Here is a 24,588-nt window from a genome sequence, read left to right as displayed (position 1 = left end):
TATACGCACTGGACACAAACATCCTCTCACCACATGCAGACAAAAAGCAGCTCCGATCTCTGTTTAGGAACAAATCCTCCCTGCACCCTCTAGTACATTATCTCTAAAACATCTTCCAAAGATCAAATCCATCTCATGGTTCCTAGAAAAGGTCACATTTTGCAATGTAGCCTACAGAACAATGACATTTCAAGGATCAAAGAAAAGGTTAAAATATTCCTATAAATCTATTCTTGGGACTTTTAAGTATTTCCTTCACAGAGGGAAATGTCATTTTTCTCATGAGCAACTGAGGGCTGTATGATCAGTAATGGGTCTATTAGGTTTTATATGGTAAAAGAAAGATGCACTTCACTCCCAGACTCATGCAAATGAAACCTAATTTAATTTTAAAACTCATTTATTTATTTAGATTTAATCCAAAACTCCCACATCAAAGCAGACAGAAAAACAACAAATACTATTGAGGCTTTAATAACAAGAAATTGTAGCAAGTCAAAATAAAACTCGGAGGAGCAGCTTCTGCATAATGTTATAAATTATGGTCTTGTAGAGTAACCCAGCCCGTGAAATCCTTTACTCACTCAGGCTGACTCCGAGTGAACACCGAGGATTTAATTCAGTCGCTTAATGCTCCGTAAATCCGAGCCAGCGTTGAATTTAGAGATTTGGTGCTTGGTGGTTAGAATTACAGCACTGGGGTGGAGCAGTTTTTGTGGAGAGAAAGCACTCAGTTCTCTCTCTAGGTTCCCAGGAGTCCATTTCCAGGTTCTAAATGAAATGAGTTTATGGCTCCCACTCACTCCTTAATTGGCACTAAATTACACTCACACAGATGGCAGATACTGTACACAGGGGACAGAAGGTGGCAGCCTAGAAGAGAAAACTTGAAAAAAAAAACTCATTCTTTTTTTTTTCCTTTTTAAATGGCATGGTAGCCCCATTTCCCCAAGCCTGTCACATGGTTCCTATGGCTTATTTTCACCATTCTGAACTTAATATGGTCTTTATTTGAAAAGGGGGCACTGGGCAGCTCAGGGAACCTTTTCAGCTCTAGGACACAAGGATGTCCTGTGCATGAAATGAGTTGGTAGGTCTCAGACTAGTTCACACTCAGACCAGTATCCAATAAAAACCTGAACAACTGTAGACTCTCATTGGCGCTGTCTTGTTGACAGTCTCACTAGAGAGGCCATGTAGCACTGAACTACCCTCTCATCCTGTGATCCGCCAGCACGAATATAAATACACGTTAGTAGGGAAAGTATGTCCTATCCCTGTCCATTTTGCTCTGAGGATAGAGAACTTCAGTCTACAGGACAGTTGTTAATGCAAAAACTATCTTAATTCACAAAATTAGCCCAAAGACCTTTAGGGGTGAGGTATATTTGGGGGGGGAGGGTCTAATCTTCATGCAGGCCAAAAACCCACCTCATGCTGGGCCAAAATTAGTTTGCTGGAGAGAAGGAAAAAAAATGTCCATCCTGTCTCCATTAAATAAATCTGCAACCACCCCACATTTTTATAAAACTAGGTAACTGCATCCCTAACTGCCCAATATGCTTTTGTAAATGTGGAGGCTGTGCAAACTCAGATAGATGTGCCTTGAAGTCTTGCAGGTGTATTGAGAGAGTCTGGCTGAAAACATAGGCCTACTAGCCGAGACGTCCTGTCCAGACTGGGCAGAACCAGCAACTGATTGCTGGTGGCTTCTCTTGTCTTATATAGAGGGGTACCTTTCCTGCATTCAGGTACTTTGTGGAAAGCAAGTTTCAAAATGGTCAAGATATTATGGCCATCCTCTGTATCCCATCTAAATTCTGCTTACACCATAAAACTTATGTAAACAACTAAACAAATGCTTTCAAGATTGAAGTCTTTCTAGATAGAGTCCTTATCAAATGTTTCTGACTCTATCATGTTCCTTAAGCAAAACCTTAACTTCTCTTGGAGTCATTCTCATCTGTGAACTTCCTTTCTCTTTTGCATCACCCTCACCTCTAAGTCACGTATCAGTAAATTATGCCAGAATTTGTCCATATATTGGTTCTGCCTCCACTGAAAGCTTTATTTGTGCGTTGCTTCCTTTCTCAATTCTCATTTTTATAGTTTTCTTAACCCCTCAGTTTCTAAGTTCTGGAGTTCTTGAACGCTGCAGCCAGACTTTTCTTTGTCTACAGGAAACAGAACCATCTCTGCCCCCATCCTCCGCTGTTAACTCAGCCATTTTGGAATCAAGTTCAAAATTGCCCCCCAGGGTTCTTAAAAACTTTCCATGGACTTGTCCCATCTCATCTCTCTGAGGCAATATGCAACAAAATGGAATTTATTGGGCTGTGATTGGAAACCAAATTCTATTAGTCCTAATGGCTTCTGTAATACACAGAAGGCAGCTTTGTACAGAGAGTTATGCCTATGTAAAGAAACTGTCTTTGCACATTTAGAAGAGCCTATTTCTCTAGGCCAGCCTGGCCAGATGGGGTAGCGCGCACTGCCTGATGCTTACAAGACAGCCAGAATGTGAACAAAATTCCAGCACAGCACACATCCAGCTGCGAATAAAGAAAGGCAAGAAAGTTAAAAACAAGGCTGTGTTATTTTAGAATTGCCTTCATTACTTCTGCTAGATGGTTTTGCTATGTCACATAAAATGTATTCTGCCCCACTTTCTTAAAATAAATACACAAACTGGTCTATGGCTTGTCATCCAAGCTCCATTTCCAGTCATCTGGGGAGACTACACAGAGTGTATCCTGCAATGTCCTTGTCCATATACAGCGTGGTTTTTGGCACTTTAGGCTGAGAGCTCTTTCTGTTTTGCCTTACAGTGATTTGCTGCTTAACATGTGACAGATCTGTGGTGACATCTGAACTTTGAATTTACTGGGAGATATTTATTGACAAGCATCTGTCTTTGGATCTGGAAATTTCCTCATTCCATGGTAAAACAACAAATAAGTAGAGAAAATGCAAGATGACAATATAGTCTTTAACACAAGAGAGGAGGGTTTAAGGGCAGATCATCTTGCAGGGCTTAATTCACAATACAACCTTTCTGTCAGAGAAACAGGAGTGCTCATTTTCTGCTTTCAATGGGAGCCATGGTATTTACCTTTCATAGTGAGGGTTACATCTTCACCTCCTGTGGAGATAGGCTGAGCAGGGGGAAGCGTCTGCAAGGATTTCAGCAAAGGGAAAGTTATCACGTATGCAAAGAAGAAAAATCAATCTTTCTCTCTCCCTAATGAATAAGCCATAATCCTACCTGTATGTAATGTAAAGGATCTTTAGTCCTTACAGTGCTGCCTGGATTAAAGGGATATTAATGCAAAAAATTGGGTGAGATATTAAGATTCCTGAACGTGTGTAAGACGTCTAGAGTACTTGAGGTATGTAGTTTGTGTTGAGAGGTAATTTGCAACACTCAAGGCTAACAATGAAAAAAAAAATCACCTGCTTACCCACAAGCTGCCTAACTAAAACCTTTATAATCAACAATGATGTGAGAAATATGTTCCTTAGCTCACTGGGCAGGGCAAGAGTTTACAGGGGAAATCTGAAGAGAGACATGATTGTCCTGTTCTTTTTGGAAAGCTCAAGTGTAGGTGACTCTTCAGAGAAGAGACAAGCAGGGAACAACTGAGAAGACGCCCATGAACGGTGGGGTGCAGCTATTCAGCCTGCATACAGCAGAATCACGGAGGTGATGCTTTTATTCTGCTGACATGACTAAGGAAGATGACAATGAAGAGGAGGAATGGAGAGGGGTATGTGTGAAGGACAGCAAAGGACTCAGAACTGGTCTAAATAAATCAGCACAGTTGGCTCTTGATCCTGACTGCGACCCCAAGATGGAACCGGAATGCAAGCAATTCATAAGAAGCATGGCCCAAACCAGATCTTTGTTGAACTGTGATTATGTGGCATTGGAAAAAGCAATGTAAATTCCGGAGGAGATGAGGGAGAAGAGAGCCATTGGAATAGCTCATGGAGAAAGTGGTGCTGACAGCTCTGCATTAACAGTATATGATAGGAAAATGGGCACCGGAACAGGAAACATATAACATCTATGGTACTTATGATGTGCCTATCTCCTGTTACCTATGTGCTAAATAGGGCTGGAAATGGAACAGGCAAGAACCTACTTTGCTTTTGAAATTAGTGAGTGTGGAAGAGAAGTAGAAGATGAGGGCTGAACGGGTGTAGGAGTGTCAAGGTCTTAAGAATAAAAGTTCTCCAAATAAGAGACTTGGTTCTGTAACTCCACCCTTTTGGAGAAATCCCTGGACAGTGGAAAGAAGAGAGGCAGAGAATGTGGGAAACTGATCTCCAACTGGGATCATAGTATCATCTCTCCCTACATAATCCCGAAGATCTGGGGTGAAGTCATCAATTCCTTAGACAACTGGTATATAGGCGATAGATCCAGAACTGTCAAGTATGATTGAAACAGCCGTGAAAATGCTAATATAAAGAAACTTGTGTGGAACTGGAAACTGTGATGATGTGTCTCATTTGAAGAACTGTAAGAAAAAACAGGTTTAGGCATGACTAATGCCCCTGGTTCAAGTGCTAAGTGCGATCCTTGCAGCAGCCAGCATTAGAAATGCTTGGCTTTAAGAGTTGTCATGAAGCTTTAGAAAGTCAGGTGGATTCTTGCTGAAAGAGTGTTCACAGAAGTGGCCAAATGGAAGTCTTTAAAAGAAGAGATATAGGAGACACACATAGGAGAAACCAAATACCAGGAAATCACATGTACAAGGATTCCACAAACCAGAAGAAGAAGAAGAAACTGTTCCATGCAGTACACAAAGGATAATAAGCGTATATAGAATAAACTAGGAGCTGTAATAAAAGACACAGACCTTTTAAGCTATATTCACTATGCTTTCAGCAGCCTTGAAGTGGCTTTTCAGCTCTTTCTTTATACAAAAGATAGAACAGTATTTCATAATGAAAGAAAGACTCAGTGAACCAATGAATTTGAGAGAGAACTAGAAAGAATTTAGAGATAAAGAGGCAAGAGGGGATTCTGGACACATGGAATTTCAGGGAGTAGAAAGAAACAGTCCAAATGGGGTCAGCAGTGTTTCCTGCATGGTGGATAATGTTTAGGTTTGACAAGAGCAGCATAAAAATAGAAGGCTTCCTATGTGATGCGGGCAGCAGTGGTTTAACAAACTGTGGAACATGGAAGATAGCTTAAGCTGTTGCACAGACTATGGTATTACATGCATTAGGACAAGGAAGACAAAATAAGCGCCTAGCCAGAAGAGATGGAGGACACAGTGATCTGCTCCAGTGTGCAGCTGGCGTATGCAGAATCTCTTGTGAAGAGTTTACAAAGAGAAAGGGAAAATGTGAAGTGAAGGAACTGTTTACCGTGTCAATTAGAAAACCTGGAGAGCTACAAAACTGCCCTTAGGTTGGAAGCTGGCAGGAGTAATATAACTCCTGCAGTTGCCAGAGTGCACCTAAAACTTGGACAGGATGATGCAGGAAAGCCATTGCATTTTCAGAGAGGACAAATATGTCCTCTTCAGACTTTTATAGTGTGCTGAAAGTATGGCAGATCTCTGTGGGTGTCTGTGGACTGAAATTAGGCTCATCACTCAATACCTAGGAGTTGCTGGAACTGAATAAATTATCAGGGAAGGGCACAATTTGTCTGAAGATTAAAGATGAATTGTCAATAACGTTTAAAAAGTGAAAAGTTTATTTTTTTCCTTAGTCATTTTCCCCCTTCTCCTCCAGCTGGTACTCTCTTGGTAATGAGAGACAGCGGGAAGAAGATACAGCAAGGCTGTGAACATTACCACCAGATACAGAAGACGATAACCCTGCTGCCCTTCTCTTAGGGATTTTGGCTTCTACCCTAATGATTGGAAGAGTTTTGAAGATGGAATAATGAGAGATTTTAACCTCAGGCCTCCAAAAGTGGTGTGTAACTGAAGAAAAGTGACATTATATAGCACCACTAGAACTTTACAAAGAGGTTGGCAGACAAGTTTGCTGCCTGAAGAGCTTATATTACTGGAGAAGACATTTAAGTTATGCTGATCAGAGAAGGCGAGAGAAATCAGAAAGGTGAAGAAATGCATTCTTAAAGCTTACATTATGGCTTTCCTCAGACAACAGCAATAATACTGAAATACAAAACACCCCCAATTAGGGGACCCTTGAAGTAGTTTTATATTATAGAGAGGGAAGAAAGTGTTTAGATCTACAGTCTTGCCAGTACTTGTGGGAGAGAGCTCCTTCTCTTTAGTGAAGGCAGGATGGGTGCTTTTTTGGAATGCAGCATGCAAAACACAGTATGTGCACGCATGTGCATGCATTCATGGACATATGCGAGAATAGTTTGGATCTCTAGTCAGTTATAGGTCAGATTCCCACTGAAAATTATCCTTATTGTTGGTGTCAAGTTTAAAAAATGTTTTTGACTAGAGTTATTGACTGTGGACCAGGGACATATTCGGTTCCAGTTCCATGTGAACCACCAGGACTCGCCATGAAAGCCTGGTTAAGTCATAGCATCCTTCTACAGCTCACATTATCCATCTGTAGAATTGGGTGTAAAGTAGGAACTTCATTAAAATCAGATGCTGCAGCTGACTGGAACTTTCCTGGGGAAAGATATTACACAACAAGAAGGAAATCTATGCACTAACTAAACCTGCCCTGAAGCTAAAAGTAGGGCTGTTTGACCTGCTGTATTAAGCTAAGGGTCAATAACAAATTAATGGGATCAGTGGCCCCATTAATTTTCCTATAATGAACACCAGCTCAAGCAAACCTTCCTTCCCGAGATACTTGAAGACATTTTATATTGGCAGCAAATTTACCTTATAGAACGTGGAATCATATAAAAGTGATTTAAAGGTATTGAATTCAAGACATTTTCTCAAAAGCATTGCAGAGGGCAAATTGGCTCAGTAAATTAATGCACTAACCTTCAACCTCTGGAAAACTGAGTGAGGTCGCCAATGAAATACATTTGGTGGCAACTCTATAGTCCTTGGTGGATATTTGTCCACATCATAAAAATCACACAGTATGGCAACATGCCACAATTGGCAGCATCTGATCAGAAGTAAACAGAATTGGGACAGATAGGAAATGCTGTCAAGGACCAATCTCATTAGCAGAGCTGGAGAAAGAAAGGATGCAGAAACTAGACTGGAATAGCAGGAATGCTGTAGCTCAGCATAGAGGTACATTGGGATAGCTGTGTCTGAAGAGCCCAGGGCTCGAACATCAGGGGCTGATTTAGTTCAGGAGTGAGGTGCTTTGGCAGAGCAGTGGGAGAAATCTTGCCCAGCACCGGCACCTACTCTCTCTTTTGCTTTGCCCATAGCTATGAGTCCTGCATTTTCCTGAGCTTTTTCACACAAGGGTCTGCACAAACAGTATTAAAACTAGGGCTGTCAATTAATCGCAGTTAACTGACGCGATTAATTCAAAATGATTAATCACAATTAAAAAATTAATTGTGATTAATCACAGTTTTAATTGCACTGCTAAACAATAGAATACCAACTGAAATTTATTAAATATTTTGGATGTTTTCCTACATTTTAAAATATATTGATTTCAGTTATGACACAGAATACAAAGTGTGCAGTACTCACTTTATATTATTTTTATTACAAATATTTGCACTGTAAAAGTAATAAACCTAAGAAATAGTATTTTTCAATTCACCTCATACAAGTAATATAGTGCAATCTCTTTATCGTGAAAGTGTAACTTACAAATGTAGATTTTTTTGTTACATAACTGCACTCAAAAACAAAACAACGTAAACCTTTAGAGCCTACAAGACCACTCAGTCCTACTTCTTGTTCAGCCATTTGCTAAGACAAACAAGTTTGTTTACATTTACAGGAGATAATGCTACCCACTTCTTATTTACAATGTCACCTGAAAGTGAGAACAGACATTCACATGGCACTTTTTTAGCCAGCATTGCAAGGCTGAACAAGAAGTAGGACTGAGTTGACTTGTAGGCTCTAAAGTTTCAGTGTTTTATTTTTGAATGCAGTTATTTTTTGTACATAGTTCTACATTTGTAATTTAAACTTTCATGATAAAGAGATTGCACTACAGTTCTTGTATTAAGTGAACTGAAAAATACTATTTCTTTTGTTTTTACCATGCAAATATTTATAATAAAAATAAATATAAAGTGTGCTCTGTACACTTTGTATTCTGTGTTGTACTTGAAATCAATATATTTGCAAATGTAGAAAACATCAAAAATATTTAAATAAATGGTATTCTATCATTGTTTAACAGTGCGATTAATTGCGATTAATTTTTTAAATTGCTTGACAGCTCTAATTAAAACCAACCATAGCTGTTAGTGTTAGAAAATTCAGATGCTACTATCACCAAAGTCTGTTGAGCTAAAAAGAAGTTACTGATCAGCACAGGCTCCCACCAGACTGAAAAGTGCCAGCTGGAGTTCCCCTAGTCTTTCTGCAGAGTAACATTGCAAGGGAGTAAGCAATGAGACACCTGACCAGCAACATCTGAAATATGTTCTGACAGACTTGAACATAAAGTGACAGATTTTCAAAAGTGCTCAGCAGCTATAACGAAAGCCAGATTATCACAAGAATTCATTTCCTGCTTATGACCCAAATGAAGCGTTTCAAAAGCATTTCCGTGGAAACTGCTGGATGCTCAGTGCTTTTGAAAAATCTGGCCAAAAAAGGGACTACTCGGGACGAAGCAATGTTTTTTTGGAATTCAGATCCCCCAACTGTAAGTTGCATGTTGCTTGGGACCAGAAGCAGTATCCCAGCTGAACTGGGAAAGAACAAAGTTATATCAACAGCAGCAGCAGCAATCTTGTGTGAACATGCCAGAGCTGAGATATCCTGAATGAAAACAGGAAGCATGAATTACAACCACATTTGCTGCTAGAGGGCTGCTTTAAACAAACACACATCAAAGAGAAATCAAGCACTGAAGGAGTTAAACAACAAACCTAAGGAATACCACTCTCCACTTATTTCTAATCTGTTTCACTGCATTGTAGGCTGGGGAGAGGAAGGAAGAAACCTCTGTGCAGAAATACTAATCCTCAACTCACATGTGGTATTCGTTAGTAGAATGGGAGGAAAATAAACATGACAGCAATGTACACCCAAAGTGTGGTAGTGTGGTGATGCAGCTGCTTTTGCTTTGGGGCCAGGGACTTTTCTCACATATATTGCCAGATCTCCTACCAAAACAGATTTTGCCAGATCTACTCTCTGCATTCTGTAGTAGGAGCCATCCACTTGTTTCAATGCAAACAAAAACCAAATGCTTTAGGGATTCGACTTTTTTTTTTACCCAAAAGGCACTTGGAGTCTGTGCACATCCTGATGGGAATGAAGTTACAACCATCTAACTAGAGTGCACTCTCTACCAGAGATTACACTGGCTGTGAGCCTGTTATGTTAGATTTCTAGAGAAATAAAAGATTTAAAATGCATACAATCTAGGTAATTTTTCATTAGCACGAGCTACAGATTGGAGCTCACCTGCCAACGGGGCTCACCTCGACATTTGTAATTCTGTGCATTTTGTGCTGTGAATTTACTTATGTTATTAATTCTTACTCAGAAACCAGAGCTGTGATTGAAACACCGGGCATAAAGCTCAAATAACTCTCTGCTAAAAAGCAACTCGGATGAGACAGGTGACAGATGCTACTAGAAAAAGGTTATAAGTTATATCACATATATATATATATAGACATCCATACTCACATTCCTTCCCTGCTCACAACACAATGGGCTATATTCTACCCAGAGATCAAATGAGGTTTGAGCAAGTTTTTACTGAGAATTTCCATTTAAATACATTGTGAATTTCTGTGCTTCACCAGTGAAATTGCTTTAAATGGCATGAAATGGAACCCCCACAAAATGAGGGCAACCTGACAGGTCTGATAATGCAAGTATTGATACAAAGATTAGACAAGATTAAATTCTGCTATTTAGAGAGTAACAGTTCATAATTAGGGGTGTAAGGTTCTTTGGTGAAAATTTTAAGTGGTTTCCCACTGAATGCATTACAAAGATCATCACATTCCATTATCTTTTCATAACTCCGAATAAAGATTTTATCACATATTGGGTAACTCTCTTTAACAAACATTTTACTTGATAAAAAAGTAAACTTATTAACATTGACTAATTCCCTGCTTATCTCCAGGTGCCACACAATAGCAAAACTGAGTTGCTGAAAACGACAAACCTATTCAGTCAAAGCCATTGGCCTCTCCTCCAACTCAACCATTTATTATTAAGAAATAGCATTAGGACGCTGGACACAAATGGAGTTTTCCAACTGACTACTGGTTATGTCGTACTTGCACCACTGATATGATGCACAATAAATAATCAAGTGAGATTATTCCTTATTGTTATTTTATTTGCTTTGCAATTTCCATTCATGGCAGCAACAGGGCACTCCAAAAGAACATTTCTAGGATATCAGTGTTGTACCCAGGTGATTAAAATCACTTTGTCTTTGGCCTTGTATTATATAATACCACCTGGGGCAGTGTGCTGTAATTGTCCAGTAATGCATAACTTTAAGTGTATCTTATTGCTGTACAATAGAATGGAAAACTCTTAAACTAATACCTGTTCAAGTAATTAACCTATTATAAAGAAAAAAAAATCAGTGCACCAAGGTTATGCATTTAAAAGAACTCCACTGTGTTTCTTTCATTTAAATTTCAAAGCAGATGTCAGTGTTGTTTCAGATCTACGAAGACAATTATTTCATCCACTGCCAGGTTACTTGTAAATCATCACACATACACCAGGGTCTACGATGATACAGATTTCAAAGTGCATTGATATTCCACAATCTTTGCTCTATAGTTACTGGATGGATTGGATTCCCTAGTCCAGGTTTCACTTATTAAACTTTTTTCCCCTTTCTCCAGATGAAATGGAGGAATACACAACGCAGACACTATATATGATCCTGCAAGGTCACCTGAGGTTTGACCTCTAGAAATGTGGGTTATCTCCAGACTGTCTTGTTTGTTTTTATATGGATTGCATTTATAGCCCTCATGAACAAAGCTATTCTACAGGACTGGCAACGTGTATGGTCTCACAACTATGGTCTTTTTAGATTTCCCTCTCGATGATGCTTCTAGCCTCTGTCAGATGACTGAAGATGCCAGAGCTCCAAGGTTCAGCTCACCCTTGGGTCTGTCTTATGAACCAGTAGGCTAGTGTAACCCGCACACCTTCGGGGTGTGGTGTTTTGTCCCATCTAATAGCACTCAGACTACTTAGAGAGAGATAAAATGAGTCTGCTCTACAACCTCAGGTAACCTTAGTTGGCTTTTAGCTCATGCGGTAGGGGCTCATGTACTAAGCTCCAGAGGTCCCCTGTTCAATCCTGCCCGCTGACGACCGGGGTCTGTCAGCCTTACACTAGCACAAACCGTAGTGTTTAAGGCTGAGAATTGAAAGAGGCCTATCGTGTCTGCTGAATTTCAGTGGGAGTTGGGTGTCTGTTCCTTTGAGTAGGCCCACAATGATACAACTTGCATCATGCTCCTGATATGATCTTTAAAGTTCTGGGTTTCGAAACTTAATTTTGATCCACAACAGCAAATATACCTGTGACCCCTTACTTGAGTGTGCCAGGTCCTGGAGTGCCACACTGAGGCTCTCAGGGGTCCTACCCTCAGGACAACAACTGAAATGACTACAAGAGCCCTCTGACACCATTTCCCAGCGGACTTGGAGTCGGGGTGGGGACAGAATGGACTGGAAACTCTTGCTGAGGCCAGTTGGCAGGTTTCACATGGGGTGATATGGATAAGCAGTTTACTGGGCCAATGGTGAGCCAAGGCTGCTCAGACCCACAGGGTTGTCTACACTGCAGCTGGAAGGTTCTCAGCATGGGTAGACAGACCTGTGCTAGCTCAGCTCGACCTAGTGAGCTAAAAATAGCAGAGCGGATGTTGAGGCACCGGCAATAGCTTAGGCTAGCCACCCGAGTCCAAGCGTGGGCGGCTAGTGCAAACTGCTGCCCGTGTTGGAACCTCTGCACTGCTAGTTTTAGAGTGATAGTTCGAGCTCAGGTAGTGCTGTGAGTCTGTCTGCCCACGCTGGGAATCACACCTCCCCACTGCCGTGCAGACATTCCCTCCGTGGGAAGGGACAGCCTGACAGAGACAAAAGACATTAGTTTTTGTTTCAGTTTTGAGCTTGGGAACTGTGAGAGAAAGAAGCAGAACAGCTTAGGGAGTCTCTGATTAACTCCCTCTTCTCACAAAGTGAATCTGAACTGCTGTGGGAAGGTTGCATGGATCAGGATGATACAACCCTGTGGAGACCCACGTCCAGAGTGGCAGAGATCTGACCCGGCACTGCCTACTGAAAGCCAGATGAAACCTCCACAGGACTCCAAATCAGAGAGCCAGCAAGCTTGGTAAGAGCCAGTGAGGACTGTGCCCTACCCATGAACAAAGACATGGTAAAGGGACCCTTTCTGTTTACACTGGCCAATGTTCACAGTGCTGTAGCACTCATCTCAGGCCTCAATCTCAGCATGCCACCTGCCTAGGAAGATGCCAGGAAGGGAGCTGGGAGTTGGGAGGAGTTGGGAGATGGGGAATTTGTTGAGTTATTAGTATGTATTAGTTAACCCGAATCATTTTCTTTCCTATTTTCCTGCTTCCAGTAAAGTTTCCCTTTGTTGTAGTGTTATTTTGGGGTGCATCATTTCTTTGCTGGGGTGTGTTTTGATGTACTTTATTGTTTGTTGTGTACTTCAGGGGCTTTTCATATTCCTTGTCCATTAGTAGCATTGTTCATTTCCCCAAGGGACAGTACGCCTTGGATCTCGGGCACAGTGATGAATCACCTGGGGTGGAAGCATCAAGAGTCAGAAAAAGAACTTATAACCCAATCCATGCAAGGAGAGGGAAGAAGTCACTCCAGGTGGCGAGTACCAGGAGGAGGCATGAGCCATATCTGGAAGAGGGGCTACACACCAGTAGCATACTAGATGTTAAAGATCTATTGTATGACCTTGCCCAATGCAGCATTGTTTCCTGCATTAAAATATTTAGTGTTTTGTACTGTCTAATGTTAAAGATTCTAAGTGATGGGACTTCCATCTCTTACTATGGAAAATTATTCTGTATTTCATTGTCAGGAAGAGTACTCTGATATTCAGCTTAAATCCCTTTCTTAAATATAGCACCCACCCTGCCCTCCACATACTCAGACTATGTCTAAATGACCCCCATTTTGGACTATGGTGTGTGAACTGCAGCGTGCCCTAATGTGCTGTACTGTAACTCCCCCATGTGGATAGTATAGGTGCAAATGAAAAGGTATCTAGTTCACATTAAAGTTTGTTAACATGAACTAGGAACCTTTTAATTTGCACCTACAGCATCCACACGGGGGAATTAAAGCACAGCACACTAGTATGTGCTACAGGTAGGGTGACCAGATGTCCCAATTTTATAGGGACAGTCCTGATTTTTGGGTCTTTTTCTTATATGGGCTCCTATTACCCACCTCACCCATTCCCAACTTTTCACACTTGCTGTCTGGTCACCTTAGCTACAGGTCACACCCTCATAGTCCCAACTGCAGGGCCTTGTAAACAAGCCCTTAATTACACCCCAAACCACCCCCAACTAATTCTGCTCTCTCTGTGGTGTTTGCCAACTCCAAATACAGTTACAATGTGTCTCTTTAGCCACCTTATAGTCATGGTAGACAGATTTAGTTTTTCAAAGTCTGTGCTCATAAGTCAATCCTGCCAGTTCCTTACTAATTGCTGTTGCTTCTCTCAGCATGGGGTTTCAGTATTAACCTATGAACAAAGAAACAGATGTCAAAGAAAAAAATTACAATCTATTTTCTCTCATAATGTGGGTGAAGTGAGTTCTCTAATGTAACAGAATGCTGGAAAATGATGTGACATGCCTATTTACAGCCCACACTACTGGACCACGACTCCGGGCTCCTGATATGTATAATGTAACAAATATACCATATGCTTGAGAGCTGAATGGGAATGCACTGATCACCAGGCTCTAAACTGGCCGCTGGAGAGGCTGAAAGCCACAAGGAGTTTTTGGCAGAGTATTATGATCTCTGGCATTTTTCTATCCCCCAGGCAATAGTTTGCACCTCCTGTCTTAAAAAAACAGTTTGCTATTTGCATATGGAGAGTCTATATATTATACCTCCACCCACCACCACTCGCTGCTATCATCTTTAACAATAAGATTTCCACCTCAAATACCGCAAGAATAAGGCTACTCTAATGGGAAAAGCTTGAAGCATACATCATGCACATAAAACCAGCTGCCAAAGGTCATGACCCACCCCTCCCTGAACCGCCAGAGAAGCACGCACTCCTTTCCACTGCTGCATGTGCCTTTCATTCAAAGAGGCCTCACTGACAGAATGACATTCAGAGAATGACTTTGACTGATGGTTGCCGCAGAACAGATCTTACAATGCAACCTTTGGAAATGCAAACAAAAGATGGTTCTCACTTGAGCACTGAATACAATTCCATATCCTAACAGGTTTGACAGACCCAGACCAGTGGGGTATAGGAGTCTAGTAGAGGGCAAATATACTGGTCACTGGATGAGTAGTTTTCTGTTCCCTGAGTGACCAGAGCAGGGGCTGCATTAGAGTAGTCAGGAACCTGCTAGAACCAATTAAGGCAGACAGGCTGATTAGATCACCTGCAGCCAATCAAGGCAGGCTAATCAGGGCACCTGAGTTTAAAAAGGAGCTCATTCCAGTCAGGTGGGGAGGAGCCAGAGAACAGAAAGTGTGTGTGAGAGCAGCTGGGAGCAAGAGGCACAAGGAGCTGAGAGTGAGAGGGTGTGCTGCTGGAGGACTAAGGAGTACAAGCGTTATCAGACATCAGGAAGAAAGTCCTGTGGTGAGGATAAAGAAGGTGTTTGGAGGAGGCCATGGGGAAGTAGCCCAGGGAGTTGTAGCTGTCACACAGCTGTTACAAGAGGCACTATAGACAGCTGCAATCTACAGGGCCCTGGGCTGGAACCTGGAGAAGAGAGCGGGCCCGGGTTCCCCCCGAACCTCCCAACTCCTGATCAGACACAGGAAGAGTTGATCCAGACTGTGGGGAAGATCACTGAGGTCAGCAAATCTGCCAATAAGCATAGGACTCATAGACTCATAGACTCATAGACTCTAGGACTGGAAGGGACCTCAAGAGGTCATCGAGTCCAGTCCCCTGCCCTCATGGCAGGACCAAATACTGTCTAGACCATCCCTGACAGTAGACCATACTGTCTAGACCATCCCTGACCAAGGTAGAGGAGGAACTTTGTCACAACGGATAATAAGGATGCGTGCATAGCTCACAACAAACTGGGGAGGGGAGAACTGATACTGTTCCATGTGATGGTCCCTTAACATACACCTCTCTCCTCCCAGAAACATACAGGATGAACATCAGATTCTGTCTCACAGAGTGTAGAAAGTTCACCTTAAGCACGTTTCCAGTCTAACAAGACTCCTCTCTAGTTGCACCTCCTATTAGCAGATGGACAAATCCCAAAATTTAACAGTCGGAAACACTTTCCCTTTAACAACCTCTAGCCTCCCTAACCAGATTGTCAATAAACAGAGCATATTGCACAGATGGACTAATAACACAATCCTAATTCAATTGCCTAGAACCATTTTCTGTGGACACTCTATTAAAAGCAACCACTGAGCTAGTAATACCTTAGAAACCAGGACAGGATCTTCTTCTGAAGAAGAGAAAGGAAATGTACTGACTTTGATTAGCTGACATCTGTGAGACAGCATGCTTAATAGTCACCAGCAATTCTGTGTCCATGGACAGTGGCTTCCAGCCACATTAACAATGTGATCAGCTTGCTCCTGCCCTGACTTAACTTTAACTTAACTGTGACTCCTAATCGATTCACCCACCTGATCTGGAAGCGTCCGACAGCCTTTTCCGTTAAACTGAGCAGATATTTGCGTTTAATGGGGAATAAGTCAATGCCACACACACAGGGCCTGTTAATGTTCTTTCCACTTTCCTATTTCCCAGGGCCAGTGTTTAGAGAGGGGCATACTGCCCAAAGACAGGAGAAGCAATTTCTGACATAAATACTACTTCTCTTTCTTTACCTTATGCCAAATTTCTTGGTTGATTTTCATTTACTACATGTTGTCTTAATGTTCAGTTCACTCACTAACTGGGGAGTGTTATGAGCAAAGCTTGGTATGGAGGAAAGAGGGAGAAGGAACAAGACTCCACTGGTGTTATGTTTAAAGTTTGCTTTTCCTATTATTTAAAGCCAGACTGCCAGAAGCCACTGGCTGATGCACAGCAAGGGATTATCTTGCACAGGCGGCACCTTTGAAGTTCATGAGTTTCAAATCAGTTGCAAAGAGGGGACCTGAGGCCCATCAACAGAGGTGGTGCTTGGGACCAGGAAAGACCAAAGAGTTGGCTTAGTACTGCATTCGCACTCCAGATTGAAGGCATATAAAAGGGGCCATGCAGAGAGTAGCTCACGTTCCATGTGCTATTAGTCTCTCTTTGCCCTGGTTGGGGGGAGTGGAAACTATGTTAGAAGTTGGGCAGCGTGACTAAAACGTACACACATAGGCCTACAAACTAAGTTTTGGAAGTTTTTTTCATTGCATTTACTGTCCAGATCTGCTGTGCTATTTGAGTGACCTGGAGCACGATGCTTTCTCCTCTGATGGATGTATAGATACAGGACCATGACAAGCCTCACATCTCCCTTAATCTTCTTTCACTAACTGTCACACTGGAGATCCATCCTGCCACCTCTGGGCTATCTTTCCCTCTTTCTCCTACTCCTGTGAGGTATCAATATGCTTGAGAGAACCTCAAACTATAAGAACTCCTTTGAAAATAATGGGACTGGATGGCCCATCACGGCCAGTTGTGATTGATTCATGCTCTACTCACTGCAGAAAGCTCTTTCCAGCTCTGAGCCTGACAGCAGTAGCTACTTCTTTGCTATTTTGCCTGCTTAATTTTTTTTTAAATTTTCAATATACAGTATTCTTTATTTTGGCATTACCTTAGGGGAAAACTTGCTGTACATTATCTTGCACACTGTCTGGGTAATGGCTTAGCCTTGCACATCAATTTTCTTTTCCTCTGGCATCTTGACAAGCTCTTGGGCAGAACTATTTGAGAGCTTGAAGCAATGTTTCCACTTTTGAAAGCTCTCTCACAATATAACCAGGAGCCAACACTGGAGAAAAAGGCCAGTGAGTCAGCAGCTAAACAAGGAGAGCTCTCTGCATTAGTCAGTACAGCCACAGTACATTAACTTATTTGGCAATATTCTGCTTACTACCAGTTCTTTCGAGAGGGCAGCTGCAACACCTCTGGAAAGCACCATTTATTCAAACACTACATTGGAAAGAATAACAAAGAATTAGCTGAATTTAGGGCTTGTAACAGTGAGGCACTGAATAGATTTGGCTAGACACAGGCATAATGGGTAAAGATACACTGCAAGCTTCTCTCTCAGGTCCTGTCAGTCATGTCCCACACTACACCATGTTATACCAGACTCAGGCTCTCTACACTGTTCTTCTAGTGCACCTCTGTCCTGACCTTCAACATGCCCTGGGCCTCTCTTTTAGCAAAGAAAATTGGTAATTGTACCCAATTGTTGGGAAACACAGTGATGTTACAAAGCATTCAGTAAGTTCTAGGCTGAGGTCCCCAAACTCGTTTTACTTGTGACCCACTCAGAATTTGAATACTGATCTAGTGCAGTAACTCACTGCAACAATTAAACCCCTCAGAAACTGGTAAAAAATGTGCCAGTACAGAGATATACTTGATAGGCAGAAATCTAGCTGGATGATCTTGCATACAGATAATATGAGCTCAAGAAAAAAAACTGAAAAGAAAAAAAAATGTCTATCAAAGTCCAAGTATGGTAATTATCAAGGATTTAATGGAAACTCACTTCCTCACAAACTGCGTTAAGAAATTAGACAGAATACTGAATATTTTAATACAAGATCTCTCTTGGGGTCAGGGGAGGAATAGAAAGAGAGAGAGAGAGAAAACAAAACTGTTTTCTTAAAAAAAAATCTCATTTGAAAGTTAGCTCCTGTTGCGCTGAGCTACTGGGAAATAATATAATATATCTGTCCATCTCCAGAATATCTGGTGACACTTCCAGCAGGGACCTGCAGCAGATCCAACCTCTTATAATATCCTAATTAAATGGCTGTTATTCATACAAGGGAGACACAGTAGTCAAAGTGACACACCAGATAACATGACAAGCCAGCCTGGCCTGTTGACAGCAACTGCTCCAATAAGTCAAGTCTAAGTGAAAAGTGGAAACCTGAACACAAGTAAAGTGATTACAGAGGGCTAACTTCTCCCTTTCATCTAATGTGTGTTGACAATGTGGGCTAGTATGATTTAAGTGACTGCCAAAGAACATCCAGAGATTAGTCTATATAGTCCCTCCTGTAGTGTGTTTCTGTGCATGTACATAGGCATTAAACAAAGGGCAGCAGGCACTGCTCTGAAATACCTGGATGAAGTTATTGCAGAATCTTGATTAGCCCAAACAGACCTGGATCACCTCTTAATTGTGTCAAAGAGAGCAAGAAATGGTATGAAAATCATTTAATTCAAGTAAGCAGTCGGCACTATTGTGATACTGCTGAATGCAGTCACAGACAGCCAGAATTGCTAGGCTTTTCAGCTTGTGGGGAGAGAGGATTCTGCGTACATTTTAAATCTAGCCAGAGAGCCGAAGAAAACGTAATTTGCTGGCTGTCCAGTTGGTCATCTAAAACTTTCAATATTTGGAGCTAGGCTGTCTTAACCTGAAAAACTGAACTGAGTATTTCTCTCAGCTTGTTTAGTTTTGTCCTCTGCTGTGCTGGGGATCTGGAAAGGTGTTGGAGCAACAGTATAAGGAAGAAAGAAATAATTTGGAGTGATGTCAGAAACCAAAACCCCTCTGCACCCCCATCCCCAAAAATTGCCAGCTATGTAAGATCACCAGCCATGTGCAGGTTCAGGGAGGATAGCAGCATATTAATTTACAGCAGCGATACTCAGATCTCACTGGTTTAAGGAGCCAAATTAGCAATCAACATTACCCAAGAGCCACAAGAGTGTGAATTCATCGTTTCATTTACTATAGTACTATATATTCTTATTTAAACAGTATGATGGGGAAATATTTAGGTTTTATACTTCTTATTTTCCACAACAAAATGACTGACCAAGTATTATTATTTTATCAACAGCTGGTTAATAACATAGTAAAAGCCTCCTGACTGGTTAATAATTAAACCACAACGTGTTTTAATATCATGTGCTGCAAAGAGCTGCCGGAGCCACTTGCAGCTTGTGAGCCTCAATCTGAGTATCATTGATCTACAGTGACAAAGGGATACAAAAGTCATTTTCTGAGACTTGCTGCTCTAGAAAAGCCCCATTCAGACTACACCCAGAATGCTGAGGCCAATGAAGATCTCCTTCCTCAATGTCTGCATAGCCACTCAGAGAACTTGACTAGATGGACATTCAGTCGCTTCCCTAACAGCCAGCAGTTGTTTCTGGTCCCTGTTCAGTTGTGCTGCTCTTTAACATGCCATGGAACTTGGGCTGCTCTAATACACCATCCCCAGTGTCATGGCTCAACTGGCCCGAGTTCCATGGTGTGCAAGATCGAAGGGGATGAGACCAGCACACTGAGGCGTTCAGCACACTTTCCATTAGGGTAGAGGATGAACTGGAGGGACGTATTGTGAAAGCCTGAAGTGGCAGTTGGGAACCACTGATTTCTAATGTCTTCAAAAAATAACAACTGATCCTGACTGAATGAAGCAGGGGAGAGGGAGGGACAAACACCAACAGCAACTGAGATAGATGCAGTATCATAATTAAGAGATGTAAATCTAATATCACAGTCACATTCATCTCCAGCTGGCTCCGAGAGTTAACAGAGGGTTTAATTATCACTGTAGAAGCAACCACGTTAATCCTTATTTTCAAGGACACTGATAAACCATTGATTCCCCAAACAGCAAACATCTAAGAACGACCAGCTCTCTTTAAATACAAAGCAGGCCTGTGAAGGCTGAATAAGTGAAACTGAGAAGTCACATGTCAGTAAGAACACCAATAACAGCTGTTGCCCTTTGCCCACAACTTCTAGGGATGCTGTTAGCTCAGAGAATGAATATCATAAATGTACACACTGCAACCTGCCCATCTGACTTTTTTGAGCTCACCCAATCCTTATCCCAACCTCAGAGAGACTTTACATTCTTATTCTTTTTAATCCCATTGTCCTCAGTCCTGGTCATGCCTCTTTCTTCTCTTTGGATCCTCTGCTGCTACACGAGTAGACATGGCTAGCAGTCTCTGGTGAATCCTAGGATAACATAGTGGTGCTTTAACATTTTGCCTCTTCTGAGCAGATACCCATATTAATTGACTGGAGACAGGATTATGATGGGACGGCACCAAAGAGAGATTTTGCACTCTTGCCCTAATGCTGGGGCACAGCTATGGGACATCAGTAATCACTGGCACTCATCACCCTACTACTGGAGTGTCTAAGAAATGCCAATAATAAAATAAATATAGCTGTCCTTTTAAAAATATATCAAGAATAGAAAGGGAGTACTCCTAGAACCGTGCCAAATGCAATCAGTGAAGGAGAACAAGCATTTAAAAGAAGGCAGTTCAGAAACCCTAGTCTCTACAATGTCCCACCAGGGGCCAGGTTAGATACAGAAGGAAACTGACACAGCAATACTATACAGGAGTGACGGACATGAAGTGAAGAATACAACTCAAACTGTAGAGCGAAACATAGGCTGGCAGAGTGCAATTACCCAAACTGGAATCTGGCCAGAGCCTATGGGTTAAACACTTCAGCTTTTGAGAGGTGTGTCATGCGTTCTTTAATGGCCAGAAGGTGTCAGGACATCCATTTCAAACTGGATTGGAAATACCATGAGGGGGTAGGGAAAGACGGGTAAACCCAAGGGCAGTGAAGCCACAAGATCTCTTTCCCTCTCCAGTGCTGAGGAAGGTGGTGTGGGAAAGATGAGGCAAAGCCAAGATTATATTAAATATGTTCAGGTGCTTGGCAACATCAGTGCACCATTAATGGCATTCCTGTCCTCTCCATGGCAACGCATCGATATTGTATTAAAATATGGAGCAGCACAAGTTTCCAAACAGTTACTGAAAAACACAAACAAGGCAGAAGGAGCCAAAAAAAAAAAAAAAAAAGGGAAATGAGTGAGGCCAGGTTTCAAAGGGTGGTTTGGAGATTTCATTTCGTTACCGGTTCTCCTCCAAAAAATCTTCGGTTCCTGACAGCAGGGTTGGGGCATGTGAGGAGGTGGAGGAGACACACACAGAAGTCTCATTTTGGTTCAGAATTGGAGGCAACGCTTCACTCAAATCTTGTTAATTTGTGAAGCTGCTGGAGTGATTGATGCTCCGGGCAGCAGCAGCTTTCCTTGCAGCTCACAGAATTGCTATTAGAGAGCTAAAGAGCCTAGTGCTCCTACCAGGAGCCCTCGCGCTGAATACAAACATCGGGACCTCTCCTTCGCCAGCTGCCAGCCTTACTCCCCACCCTCTCCACCCCCTTTGAGTTACTTTGAAGGAGCCTCTGCCTTGGAAACAAGAGACTTCGGAAAGAAAGGCCGGCTGTCTAAATGTTGCATGAGTGCAAACACAGGGGGACACGTTGGTGCGTGCATGCCTGACTTCCAGGGGAAGGCAATAGCTGGGGGCAGGACCGCCTTGCGGTCAGTGGAGATTTGCAGGAGAATGGAATGTAGATCTGTGTGTTTTTTATCTGTAAAATGAAGTTGATGTGCTGCCTGTGACTCGTGCGCAAGACCAAGACACACTGATGTATTCACCTGGCAGGGTGGGGGCTGGGAAGGACAGACTGCAGAGGACCCCTTCCCATCTGTCAAACCTTAGCAAGTACCTCCCAAGCTGTATGAAAAGATGAGGTTATCCCTCAGGCAGACAGGCAGATGTCCTTCCTCCATCCAGAAACTCCCCTCTTCCCCAAAGCCATCTTCCTCTCTCCACAGGCCATGCATGTGTCAGGGCCAATCTCCTGCTTCTTCAGTGGCAGAGAGAGAAAGAGAGAGGGCTCTGCTTTCATTTTGCAGACAGAATTCCAAAGAGAGGCAGGCGGAAGGGGGTGGGGGAGAGGAACAACATTTTGACAGGGTGCAATAATGAAAAGATGACAGAAGTCTCAGGCCATGTCTACATCTAAAATTTTGCAGCGCTGGTTGTTACAGCTGTATTAGTACAGCTGTATAGGGCCAGCGCTGCAGAGTGGCCACACTTACAGCAACCAGCGCTGCAAGTGGTGTTAGATGTGGCCACACTGCAGCGCTGTTGGGCGGCTTCAAGGGGTTTCGGGGAACGCGAGAGCAAACCGGGAAAGGAGACCAGCTTCGCCGCGGTTTGCTCTCGCGTTCCGCGAACCACCCTGCAAACCGCAGGGAAGGAGACCTGCTTGCTCGGGTTCGGGGAACGCGAGAGCAAACCGGGAAAGGAGACCAGCTTCGCCGCGGTTTGCTCTCGCGTTCCGCGAACCACCCTGCAAACCGCAGGGAAGGAGACCTGCTTGCTCGGGTTCGGGGAACGCGAGAGCAAACCGGGAAAGGAGACCAGCTTCGCCGCGGTTTGCTCTCGCGTTCCCCGAACCGCCGAGCAAGCAGGTCTCCTTCCCTGCGGTTTGCAGGGTGGTTCGCGGAACGCGAGAGCAAACCGCGGCGAAGCTGGTCTCCTTCCCCGGTTTGCTCTCGCGTTCCCGGAACCACCCTGCAAACCGCAGGGAAGGAGACCTGCTTGCTCGGGGAACGCGAGAGCAAACCGCGGCGAAGCTGGTCTCCTTCCCCGGTTTGCTCTCGCGTTCCCCGAACCGCCGAGCAAGCAGGTCTCCTTCCCTGCGGTTTGCAGGGTGGTTCGCGGAACGCGAGAGCAAACCGCGGCGAAGCTGGTCTCCTTCCCCGGTTTGCTCTCGCGTTCCCGGAACCACCCTGCAAACCGCAGGGAAGGAGACCTGCTTGCTCGGGGTTCGGGGAACGCGAGAGCAAACCGGGAAAGGAGACCAGCTTGATTACCAGAGGCTTCCTCAGGTATGCTGGGATACCTGCTTATTCCACGGAGGTCAAGAAAAGCGCTGGTAAGTGTCTATACTTGATTACCAGCGCTGGATCACCAGCGCTGGATCCTCTACACCCGAGACAAAACGGGAGTACGGCCAGCGCTGCAAACAGGGAGTTGCAGCGCTGGTGGTGCCCTGCAGATGTGTACACCTCCTAAGTTGCAGCGCTGTAACTCCCTCACCAGCGCTGCAACTTTCTGATGTAGACAAGCCCTCAGATGGAGGAGCAAAGAGTCTCTCTGCTTCCCATGCACAACGATGGATGAAAGGGAACGGATGAAGGATCACGCAGCAACGGGGCTGCATGCAGAACAGAAAGTGCACAGCTTCATTCCACCAGGGACCACAAAGTTTGAGTGAACTGGCAGAAGGCTGCTGCGCTTCTCCTGTGCTTTCCCTGAAGGCTTAGCCAGAGTGGAATGGGGCGGTTGGGCTTCCTCTGGCTTTACTCTGCAAGGTGCTGCTCTGGGTTTTCAGTGACCTGTACAGTACTACAGCCCCTAATTTCAGTAGTGCTAGATGAGAGAGGTTTTAGAATGAACTCACAGGCTCTCACTACTGCCCTCATAAACAGGATTTCATCTTGTAGTTTGGAGGAACAGTCTCTAAGGAGTAGGTTTGAAGCAGCTCTGATTTTGCAGGGCACCGTATAGAAAAAAGTTACACCTAACCTATCTGCCCACTAATTTAATATACCTGGAGCAGACTGAGGAATTGTAGGAACTTATAAGGGGAGAGGAATCTCAAAGGGGACTGGGAATGGGGGACAGAACCTTTCACCACTGGGTTGCGGGTTCAAATCTCAGGTCAGCAGTGACTCAAGGCTGCTATCATATTGTTACTACTTCGTGACCAATGTGCAATGAAGTTTGGGGGATTCAGTTGCTCCCAGCAGACAGCTGTCTACTGACTGCTGCAAGTGGTCATTCAAGATCCCTTCCTCTTGCACGTAATTCAGCAGTGGGACCAAGGCTACAGAGAGGGGACCTTCCAGGACACAGGAAACACCCTGGTAAGGTGATGTGCATGTGGGAAGCATGCCTTGCCGCTGGCCCTGCTGCACTTAGTCTGTCTTTGGGGCTGTCAGTTCAGCACCTTTTGACATACATGTTTGTTTTAGGTGAGTTAGGTAGGGCTCATTTACCTCAGCAGGGTCACTCCATTTGGATCCCCTTGCTGGATTATCTCCTCTCTTCTATCACTTCTACTCAGATGGCCAAATCTCCCTCTCTCTCCATGCCACAGTCTATCCCCTGCCACGAGGTCTCATGCTATTAGCTTCCTCTCTGGTACCCTGCTGCCACCTCCAGCTCATTTTCTCCAAAACTGATCTCTCTTCTGAATAC

General features: G+C 43.3%; 1 protein-coding gene across 5 annotated transcripts in view; it reads right to left on the bottom strand.

The window, feature by feature from the left end:
• Positions 1–24,588, bottom strand: part of TMEM263 (transmembrane protein 263) — a 348,456-nt gene that overhangs the window by 64,057 nt on the left and 259,811 nt on the right. For 2 of the 5 annotated variants that reach the window (XM_050955550.1, XM_050955551.1), the window contains 2 exons: positions 13,751–13,863; positions 3,113–3,173 (listed from right to left, as the gene is read on the bottom strand). The exons of 2 other annotated variants lie outside the window; for them this stretch is intronic. In XM_050955550.1, coding sequence (XP_050811507.1) covers positions 3,113–3,119 — 7 coding nt within the window. In that variant the 5' untranslated portion in view covers positions 3,120–3,173; positions 13,751–13,863. The remainder of the gene's footprint in view (positions 1–3,112; positions 3,174–13,750; positions 13,864–24,588) is intronic. One more of the 5 variants, XM_050955545.1, reaches the window with a different exon arrangement.

Source organism: Gopherus flavomarginatus, chromosome 5 (assembly GCF_025201925.1).
Source record: "Gopherus flavomarginatus isolate rGopFla2 chromosome 5, rGopFla2.mat.asm, whole genome shotgun sequence".
Lineage (NCBI taxonomy): Eukaryota > Metazoa > Chordata > Testudines > Testudinidae > Gopherus > Gopherus flavomarginatus.
The sequence above is the reverse complement of the archived record's forward strand: the minus strand, read 5'-3'. Positions and strand labels throughout refer to the sequence as shown.